General features: G+C 54.1%; 1 protein-coding gene across 1 annotated transcript in view; it reads right to left on the bottom strand.

The window, feature by feature from the left end:
- Window positions 1–624: 624 nt before the first annotated feature.
- Window positions 625–10759, bottom strand: part of DGAT2 (diacylglycerol O-acyltransferase 2) — a 30986-nt gene continuing 20851 nt past the window's right edge. Inside the window, exons 4-8 of the mRNA XM_025894160.2 lie at window positions 10573–10643; window positions 4825–5029; window positions 3998–4172; window positions 3390–3592; window positions 625–1769 (exon numbers count right to left, since the gene is read on the bottom strand). Of these exons, the coding sequence (XP_025749945.1) occupies window positions 1615–1769; window positions 3390–3592; window positions 3998–4172; window positions 4825–5029; window positions 10573–10643 (809 nt within the window). The 3' untranslated portion in view covers window positions 625–1614. The remainder of the gene's footprint in view (window positions 1770–3389; window positions 3593–3997; window positions 4173–4824; window positions 5030–10572; window positions 10644–10759) is intronic.

The raw sequence follows: 10759 nt of genomic DNA, 5'->3' as shown, positions 1-10759 counted from the left end.
CAGTGTATACTCCTCTTGAGTGTGAGCTGGATCTAGTCGCTTGCATCTCATGGGGAGAATACGGCAGATCACATCTGAGATTAAGTTATAAAATAATGTGACTTGCACCTTGCACACTCTTTCTGGCTCTTCCTGCTTACTCTCTCTGATGAAACCAGCTGCCACGTTGTGAGCTACTCCATGGAAAATCCCACATGGTAAGCAACTAAGAGTGGCCTCTGGTCAATAGCCAGTGAGGACGTGAACCCTGGGAGCAACCACATGGATGACCTTGGAAGTGGAGCTTCCCCCAGTCAAGCCTTAGGATGACTGCAGCCCAGCCGACACCTTGACTATGGCCTTGTGTGAGCCCCTGAAGTAGAAGCTGCACCTCAACTACTGACCCTCAGATTGTGTGGTGGACACCATGTTGTTTGAAGCCACGACATTCTGGAGGAATTTGTCACACAACACTAGATAACCAGTACCAGTACCAGTACCAGTAACCAGTACCGTAACCAGTACCAGACCACACAGGGTCATGTAGCCCAATGAGCAAAGGGGAAGGCTTGGCAGGCAGCCCAGATGGGGCCCTGGTTTCCCCAAGTGTCAGTGGCAAGATACAGATGTAGCCCCAGCAATAACTCACAGAGGACTCTCGTTTTTATTTATTCGTTTTGGAAAATACAAAAGTCTGACATGGTACAATAATCGCATCAAAAGGAAACAGGATGCACAGAGGAGGGCCTGGATTTCTTCCCTGGCCCCTGCCCTCTCAGAAAGGCACAAATATGTGAGGCTTGAGTTCAGGGGCCTCCTGACCTGAAACCAATCTGCTGCTCAGAAGGCCAGGCCCCTCTGTGAACAGGAAGAAGGACCCTTTCCTCACACCCACACTTGGGGGTATGGGTTAAACAAGTTGAGGCCCTGGGGGAAGTATGTGATTCAGGCCAAGTCCGGGTCGTTCTGGGTCCATGTCAGCACCCTGTGGAGGACCAGTCACTCCAACCAGACATGGTGGCTGAATAATCCCGGAAATGGTGCATCTGGGCACAGGGTCATTGCCTCCCCCATTCCTGCTCTGGAGGCCTTAGATTTAAAAGACTGGAGACGCTCAAGCTGGAGCATTCAAGATGGGGACAATTGTGCCCTCCAAGTCTTCCCCTTGGTAAGAGGGACCAGTCCTGCAGTTAAGTGCAGGGTAGGTAGTTTGGAATAGAGGTGTTTGTATTACAAGTGGCTTCTGCCCCTCATCCCGCAGTGGGAAAAAGCAAATAATCTAACCGGCCCGAGCCACGAATGGCTGTCCTTCTTTCCCAGTTAACCAGGACTGAGTTTTCTCTGTAATTCTGGGAAAGGAAGAAGGGTTGGTTGAGAAACCGTGAAGGCCCAGATATGTTAGCCATCACCTAGAGCAGGACAAATTGGAAGTGAAAGAGTTTGCAATATTCGTTTTTTCCTTCTTAAAAAAGACCTAACATTTGTAATGGTTTAACAAAATTATTATAATTTCTTTTAAATAACCCACAGACACCCATGACGCTTCCAAATTTACAGAACAAAAAAGCATTCGAGAACTTGGTAGAAAACGATCTGTAGCTGATTCTTCCCAGGAGCTGGCCCCCAATGGTGGGCTCAGTTCACCTCCAGAATCTCGGTCTCCGGGAGGCCGAACTTGGTCTTGTGCTTGTCGAAGAGCTTCACCAGGGCCTCCATGTACATGGTGTGGTACAGGTCTATGTCCTGCTGGGTTGGGTGCTCCAGCTTGGGGATGGTGATGGGCTCACCCACTGCAAGGATGGGGCAGAGGCCTCTGGTTAGTCAGCCCACTCGGTCCACCTGCCTGAGAGTCTACCACGATGTTGACGGCAGTGACCCTGCACTACGTGCCAACCATGTGCCAGGAACTGGGCTAAATGTGCTCCAGCTCAGGCTGTCCTCCTGACAGATGAGGAGGGCCTGGGGCATGGAAGGGACCTGCCCCAGGGCCCACAGCCACTAAGCAGCGGGTGAGATCCACATTGGCTGCACCCACTCGCCCGACTGGAAGCTCCTGCGAGGGCTACGGCAGCAAGTGACGGCACTGCTCTTGCCCCGCTCTGCGCAAGTCACATAGCCTCACTGAGCCTCGGTTGCCTCACCTGTCCCATGGGATCCTCCCTCCTAGGGCTTTGCTGAGGATCACGTGCTTTGAAAAGTGTGGTGAGGGAGGAGGAGGGGAGCAACATTCATGCACACATGCATTGCTTTACTCCCTGCATCTTCACACCCAACTCATCCCGAAGCCCTGGCAAAGACATTTTGGAAATTTCTCCCCAGTTCTTGCCCTTTCCACGGCCATTCCCTCAGTCCCCCCCCCTGGCTGCCAGAGAGGCATCTGCACCCATTTCGGGGGCTTCCGTTTTGACCCCTGTAACCCATTGGCTATCCAGCAGCCCCAAGAATCACTTTAAAGTGCAGTTCTGAACCTCTCCTCCCCCCAGTCCTCAGGCAGCTCTCCATTCTTAAGGTGAAGCGCAAACTCATTCCCACTGCCCGTGGGAGCCTGTCCCTCTCCAGCCACAGCTGTGCATGGAAATGTCCCTGCTGCCTCAAAGAGATCAGGCCTGGTAATGTAGGCCTATGCAACGAGAGCAGAGTGAGTCTGGGTCTGGGACCTCAGATGCAGGAAGTTAGTCTTTGTAAAAATGCAAAGCAAAACACCTGACCCTGATAACTCAAAGCATCTATGTGAGCTTTGACCCCGAAAGTCCACGGCTGGTGGCCTACACACTTGTGTGTGATCTCTGGCTTGTGAAACACACACACACACACACACACACACACACACACACACACACACAGAACAACGCAACTGAGGGACAAGAGCAGCCAGTTTTTTGCTATACTTCTCAGAGGCCTATGCTCCAGTCATGTTGATGTTTTTCTTTTTGTTTCTCAAAAATCTATACAATTTTGCTGTGGAAGTCCACTCAGGCTCATGTTTCCGACAAATCTCTCCTCCACGTCTCTTTTGCTAGATAATTCCTCTTCAGCTAGAGGTGTAAGAGTCACCTCTTCCCTGGGGTCCACTATAAGGCCCCAGAGCACCCTGCACATTCCCCTCACACCCCCTCCTGGTCTTTGCTCCACAGACTGGTCTTCCTGCATAGACTCCGGGCTCTACACACACACACTGCCGAGTCTTGTTTTCTCACCTGGCACTGCTTGGCTCATAGCAATGGAACTAATTCCCCACCGCCCGCTCCCCACCCCCACTCGCCATCCCCAACAGCACCCAAACATGTCTGCATCCACAAGGTTTAGAGCGTGGACATCAGAACCACATAGCCTGGATGTGAATCCTAACTCCACCACAAACTAGCAGTGGGGCACCCGAAGTTCAGGAGCTGCGGGCAGGGGAAGCTCACCGACGGTGGTGATGGGCTTAGAGTAGGGCACCAGCCCCCATGTGTCAGAGGAGAAGAGGCCTCGGCCATGGAAGATGCACGGGGCAAAGCCAATGTACTTCTGGAACTTCTTCTGGACCCATCGGCCCCAGGAGCCCTCTTCAAAGATCACCTGCTTGTATACTTCATTCTCCCCGAAGGAGTAGGTGGGAACCAGGTCCGCTCTGGAAGGGAGAAGCCAGGGTCCGTCACACCCTAACTGCCGGCCTCCTGCTCTCCTAGCAGCATGACATGTGTTGGCCTGAGGGCACACAGTCCCGCACGGGAGCCTGGCCTCTCGGCCTGTCTGCAAGGGCCCCGGGGAGCACAGGTGGCATTTCTGCTCCACTCAGACCCTCGGGCTACGCTCGGGCAAACTTGCTCTGCAGCTCTGGCCGCCAATCTCCCCCCTCCCACAGGATGGCAAACTCTCATCCATGCCTTCCTGGGGTCTGGGCCTTGCCTCAGGGGCCGAGGAGTTGCTCTGTTGGGGCCAAACAAAGCTTCGGAGGGCTGTGCGTGCACTGCACGCTGTTGTGTGTGCATGTGCGCTCGTGCGCGCGTGCACGCGAGTTGGGGGGGGCACTTACCCGTGGCGTAGGGCCAGTTTTACAAAGCCCTTGCGATTGCGCAGGGTGACCGCATTCTTGCCAGGCATGGAGCTCAGGGACTCGGCTGCGCCCCCCACTACGATGATGATGGCATTGCCACTCCCATTCTTTGAAAGCAAGTAGTCTATGGTGTCCCTGTTCACAGGGCAGATGCCTGGCAGGGAGAAGGACACAGAGTCAGGGCTGCCCACAAAGGCACTCCCTACCCCCTGCATACAGCCGGGCATGAAGAGAGAGAGCCCTGGCCTTGGGCCCCAGATCTAAGCCAGCCACTAGAAGTTACATGGCCCTGCCTAAGCTATTTCTTTTTCAGAGCCTTGGCTTGCTTATCTGTAAAAGGGGGATAACGATATGAGGTTGTTTAGGGAACTCCTTCATTTGGCAAACATTCCGTGAGGTCCTAGCTCTGCAGGCTGTTGCTAGGTGCTGGGGAGCCCAATGAGTCGGGGCAGCAGGGGTCACAGCAGGTGGATAGGACAGAGCCACTGACAGTGATTCACGTGTGCAAAGGGCAGCACAGGGGCTGGGGTCGGAGAAGGCTTCCCAGGGAAGATGTGAGCCAAGAGAAACCCTGACGACCTCATGGACAGCTCTCCTGCTCAGAACTGGGCCGCCGTGCCTGGGCCACACTGCGTCTCTCCACACAGGCCCAGCCACTGGGGCATGGCGTATTGACCTCCTGCTCCCTCTCTCACCTCGCTCAGTGGCGAGGTTCGGGCCTGGACAACAGGAACATGTCAAGGTAAGAGTGGAGGCTGCTGGGTAAGAGTGGAGCCCAGCAGGGGCAGGCGGAGGCGGCGTCTCACCTCCAGACATCAGGTACTCTCTTAGCACTGGCATCCGGAAGTTGCCGGCCAGCGTGGCCAGGTAGGGCCTTATGCCGGGGAACTTCTTGCTCACTTCTGTGGCCTCTGTGCTGAAGTTGCAGAATGCACCCAGGCCCATGATGCCATGCGGGTGGTACCCAAGGATGTAGTTCCTGGTGGTCAGCAGGTTGTGTGTCTTCACCAGCTGCAGGGAAAAACTCAGGTTAGAGGAGATGCCAGGAGAGGGGTATTGGGACATGCCCAGAAGATGGGGGAAGGACCCGGGGTGCCATACCCTGGGCGACTCTGCACACATGACCTGAGACTCGCTGCAGTCTCCATTGAGACTGTGAGTCCCCACCCGGGAAGGGAGTGGGGAACTTTCCCTCTCATTCCCTTACCTCTCCAGCCAGACACACCAGGTCCTGTCATCTGCACCCTGCCAGCCTCCTGCCTGCCCTCCTCCTGGGCCCATTGTCCTCATCGAACCCCTGCTGCTCTCAGATAAAGAGGGGTGTCCAGTTTTTGTCAAGGTAAAGTCCATGTCCCTTAGTTTGGCCAGAGAAGGGACAGTGCAGGTGGCCTGAATGGAAACTTCCTTCCAGGCAGCCAGGCTCGGCTCATGCTGTATTGCAGCGAGGCCAGGGGCGAGCAACAGGCCTATGCCAGCGCTGGCAGGGGCAGGGGGCCAGCCAGGCAGCTGAGCTGTGGTACTGTCAACAAAGCTATCTTGGGATGCTCTAAGGAATGATTGGCTTCCTCCGGGGGCTGCTCCCTGCCCTGGGGTTGGTGGCTTGGAGGGTGGGGTGGGTGGTGCAAAGTTGCCCTAGACTCTGAGGCACCTGCCCAGCATTGCACGGAACATGGTGGGGATGGAGGGTGCTGAGCACACTGGAGAGCAAGGCTATTCAGAAACATCACTTCTTTTCCGATTAGAAAATTAATGAATAATCATAGAGTACTTTAAAAATACAGGAAAGTAAAAAGGTAATCTATCCAAAGCACCTGCCCTATCTCCATCCGGATAAACCACTTTGACGTGTTGAGTTCTTTTGCTACTCTTTTTTAAAAACCACAAAATTAAGGGCACATGGTTGATATCATTTTTACATAATTTACTTTTTTTAAAAGATTTTATTTTGTATTTAATTATTTGACAGAGAGAGAGAGAGAGAGAGAGAGTGAGCAAGCACAAGCAGGGGGAGCAGCAGAGGGAGAGGGAGAAGCAGGCTCCTCACCGAGCAGGAAGCCTGACGTAGGGCTTGATCCCAGGACCCCGGGATCATGACCTGAGCCGAAGGCAGACGCTTCACCAACTAAGCCACACAGGTGCCCCTCATTTTTACATAATTTTCTACCAAGCATATCTTAACTATTTTTCCTATCACAATCCCTCGGTCACATGTCTCTCCTGGCTGCATTATCCTGCCCCACAGTTATGCTGTGTGTAACAGAATTATAATCAAACTCTGATGGATGGATCTTTAAAAACCTTCCAGAATTTCCTTCAGAAATAATGCTTCCATAAGTACCTTATTTTTGTCCACATATCTGATTGCTTGACAAACTTCTAGAAGTCACAGTTCCTGGGGCCAAGGGTATGAACATTTTGGTCTCATGGGCTGCCCGGCCTCTAGCGGGGTCCACTGATAACACCCGCCTTCCCATGCCAGAAAGTGCCTGTGTCCCTGCACTGGCGTGAGCTGGACACAGACCCACGGGCCACTGGCAGAATGTCAACGGCCTGGGTTTTCCATGACTCCCGAATTGGGAACCCCTGGCTGGGGAAAGGACCTGGTGCTCGATTTGGGGGACGCAGTGCTGGTGGCTGCCCCTGGGAAACTGAAATCTGAACCTTCAGGTGACAGAGGCCCGAGGGGGATGGAGCAGATGGTGGCTGGCCCCATTCCCAGCTCTACGACTGCGGGGACGTGTCTGAGCACGCCCCCCCCGAGTTCCACCTCCACTGCCGCTCGGGCCTTCCCTACTCTTTCTCCCACTTTGCCTTTGGCAAGCACGTTAAAGCTGCTCAAAAACCCAACCAGCGCTTTGCTGCCTGCTACATAAATGGAAAACACAGGCAGCCTAAGCCATGACTGTTGGGTAGGGGGTAGAGGGGGGGTGTCTAAAAGGGCGCCCGGCTTCACGTGAGCTCTGCGAGGAGACTGCTCCGAGAGTTCACCTCCCGAAGAGCAGGTGTGCCCAGGACACTAGCTCACAGGAAAGCTGGAACCTGGAGCAGGCTTCCAAACAGTAGGAACATGTCAAGGTAAGAGTGGAGGCTGCCAGCACCACCCTCGTAACCTGCTCCAGAACTGAAGGCTGGGTCTGGGAGCCCAAAGCACAAAATGTGCCGGAAGAGCCCTGATCCAGGCCCTTCCTTTGATTGCAAGGTGGAGACAGAGGCCTAGAGAAAGGAGCTGCCCCTTCTCTCAACCCTGCTACTGACTTGCTTTGGGACCTCGGGACAGTCCCACCTCTCTGGGCCTTAGTAGGACCAACTGGGAAATGAAGGAGATGGACAGATAGATCATTCAAAGCTCAGAGAGTCTTTCCTAGTCTCCTCGCCAGAGATCCTGCCTATAACTCAGGGATAGGTGACTCGGGTGCCACCACCCCTACTTCTGGTAGCCGGTGGTGCTGGTGGCCACTGCTAATGCATGAGCCCTTCTGTGCTGGAAGAAGGGATGCTCTCGGGGCTCGCTGAGCTGCTCTGGTGGCAGGGAGCTATACAAAGAAGGGTGTGGGGAAGGGCGGGCGGGTGGTTACAGCCAGAGATCGTTACATAACCACTGGCAAGAGGCCAGGAGAAGGGGGAAGGCCAGGAGGGCCACACAGAACACGACAGAGCATCAACCCTGACATCAGGTCACCAAGGCCAAACCCTCTCTGCACTGAAAAGCAGCCTGAGGCCCTGAGGATCAGGGGCTCGGCCAAGTTCACCAGTGGGCAAGAGCAGAGCCCAGGCTGAGGCTCCATGCCCTGGCCGGCCTCAGGCCCAGGTTGGCTTGGGTCCTGGTGCCTAGGGGCCCTCTCCCGGCCAGCCCACGTGTGCCCTGTAGCTCCAATTCCCATCTGACTTCTTGGAATAGAGGTGCGAAAAGGGACACAGGGTTTTGTTTCGGTTCTTTTGGAAATGTGGACATAAGTGGGGAAGGGCACCTGCTTGTCCCAGCTCTGGCCAATGGTCATTGGGTCATCCTGTTTTGGGTGGAGGGGGCTATTGGACTCAAGGAATCTTCCAGAGGGACAGGCTGCTCTGATCACTGTGGCCTGACCTCTGAGGTAAAGATCCCAGCAGAGAGAAGAGAATCCATAATCCCTCACACCCACCCATAATTTACCACTTTTTATCATATGAACAGCTCCATTTTGCAAGTAAGGCTAATGAGGCTCAGTGAGCTTGAGAAAGTATGCCTGTGGTCCCTTGGGCAGAAAGTGACAAAGTCTAGCAGAATCTGCTAGATGGTGAGCCTACCTGAGGGGCCGGGGCTGACTCCTCCGTGTCCCCATGCCTAGCACAGAGCCCAGCGCAGGGACAGGGAGCTACAGCCCTGGGCAGTGAACAGAGTGACAGAGCAGGAACTCAACCCAGGTCTCTAACCACAAAGCAGAGGGAGGGAGACCCAGGAAGTGGGGCTCAATCTGATGAGGAAATCCGGGACTGAATCTCTCCCAGAGAAACAGGCAGTAGGAATTCAGTGGGAAAGAGCCTGGGGCTTGGATTCTAGTACGAACGCCAGCATGGACTCGCCATGCAACCTGGACCAGACCATGCCCGTCTCTGGGACTCAGTCTCCCCACTTCCAGAATGACAGGGTTAGGTCCGATGATGCAACTCTGTCCCAGCAACAGCAGGCTTGAATTCCTTGCAGCCAGGGAGATGGGGTCAGGGGAAGGGAGGAGCGGGAGCCCTGACCCCAAGGATCCTGGGAAAACTGGCTCAGGCTGCGGCAAGCAGAGGGAGCTTCCTCCCAACACTGAGGGCAGTGGAGGAATGTAGGGTTACCCGGCCACCTCCTCTGGGCAGCACGCCAGGATGTCTTAGTCGCTGACTCACAGCAGCAAACATACACCACCCTGCACCACACACACATTCACTCTCACACTTGCTGCCTCGGCTCTTCAGACCCCACTGCCTTCTGCTGGGGTCACCCTAAGCAGCTAGGATGTGCCAGTGCTGGGGTGCTCAGTGAGCTGGCCAGACAGGTCTCTCCCCTTCGGGATTCTGCCAGAGTTAGCCACAATCCCCCAGCACTAGGGCCCAGATGGCCTCTGCCTTGCCAGCCTGGCTTGTAGACCACCACTGGCAGGGGGCCAGACAAAGATGAGAAAAAGTCCAGACCAAGCCACCACTGATCCTGTCAGGACCTGGAGGCTGGCCCCAGAGAAGATAGGTGCATAGAAGACCGGCATGGGGGTCCCAGAGCAGCCAATGGTGGTGCGGCAGGAAGGAAACCCAGAGACCGACTTAGTCTAAACTCGCTTCATATGGGGCGACTGCATGCTGGAAGGGACGGTGCCTCTCTCAGGGTCATACTGGGCTCTTCCTCCAAGCCTGAGGGAACCTGGAGTCCCCGAGCTTATTTCCTACAGCTCTGCAGCATAGGGAGGCAGCAGGCTGTTGGGAAGAGTCCAGCATTCTGAGGCAAGGCAGCAAATGGAATTTCAGCTCAAACTGCTACTAGCCTCATTCAGCTTTACTACTTTCTGACCTTCAGGTTTTTCCTCTGTGAAAAAGGGATAAAACGCATACCCGCCTCACGGGGTACTGCGAGGGTTAACGGGGACTCCTTGAGGAAAGGTGCTGGTTTCTGGAAGGCTCCCAATAAATGGAGATCCTCCTCCTCCACTCCACCGCCTCAACATCCCCCACACGGCAGGCTTCTTCTCAAACTCAGGTGCCTCGCGTTCTTCCGTTTCCATGCCTCTTTAGTGCTACTCATCTTTAAGGTGGAGTTCTAGGAGCATGTCCTCCAGAAGCCTCCCCTGAGCACTTCAGAACTAGGGTCTCACTCTTATTTCACGGCACATCTAATTTCCTGGACCCTAATTCCCTGGTCATGAGCCCCAGTGGGCCACCTGCAGCTGGCTGAGGGAAGTGATGATCTTTCAGAGCTTCAGAAGGAAAAAAGAGCCCCTCATACCTACTGCTTTAAGTTGTATCCGTGGTTCAGGTCAGATGGACTTGGAACTATCTTAGTATTGCTCTTGATAAATTGTTGCCATTTCAGTTATGCCTTTAATATTCACTGAAAGGCAGACAAGCAACAGCCCTAATATCTGCTATTATACATGCTTATAGCACTAAGGATCTCAGTGTCGGAAACATCTTTTAGATCCAAATGCTAGAACAAGTCCCGTTTCCTTAAGAAACTAGCACGCTTTGTCCTTTCTCAAAATAAAAACCAACAACTATCATGTTTCCCTTTTTGCCTTGGCTGCCAGGAAGCTAAGAGTTGACCATGAAGCTCAACTACTGCAACTTTGTTGACCCTTATGGCTGAACTGCTAGTAGCTTCTCCCTCAGGTCTTGACTTTTGTTTTTACCTGGTATGACACTGTATGTATCCTACATTGCCTCAAAGCCTGCATAAAGTGGGGTAGAACATGAACAGATGTCCACAGTGGAAGGGGTCACGTGGTTCAACTCAGCACATGTGGTACCCACAGACGGGTGAGTTAAAGCTTGCGCTCAGATTTCCCACCCGTTCCCACCCTCCCGAGTTAACACTCGCAAGTCTTTACCTGGATGGGAAAGTAGTCTCGAAAGTAGCGCCACACAGCCCAGTTTCGGACCCACTGTGACCTCCTGCCACCTTCCAGGGAACAAAATACAGTGTTGGGAAGCAGCGGGAGTGGGGGCGGGTGACATTTGGGCAAGGCAGAGAAGACAGAGCCAGTGAGACCCTGAGTGAGGGGACTGTCACCCTAT

Source organism: Callorhinus ursinus, unplaced genomic scaffold (genome assembly GCF_003265705.2).
Source record: "Callorhinus ursinus isolate GAN/ISIS: 27379988/994484 unplaced genomic scaffold, GSC_fseal_2.0 scaffold35, whole genome shotgun sequence".
In the NCBI taxonomy this organism is placed as follows: Eukaryota; Metazoa; Chordata; class Mammalia; order Carnivora; family Otariidae; genus Callorhinus; species Callorhinus ursinus.
Note: the sequence above shows the minus strand (reverse complement) of the source record. Positions and strands in the feature narration are given on the sequence as shown.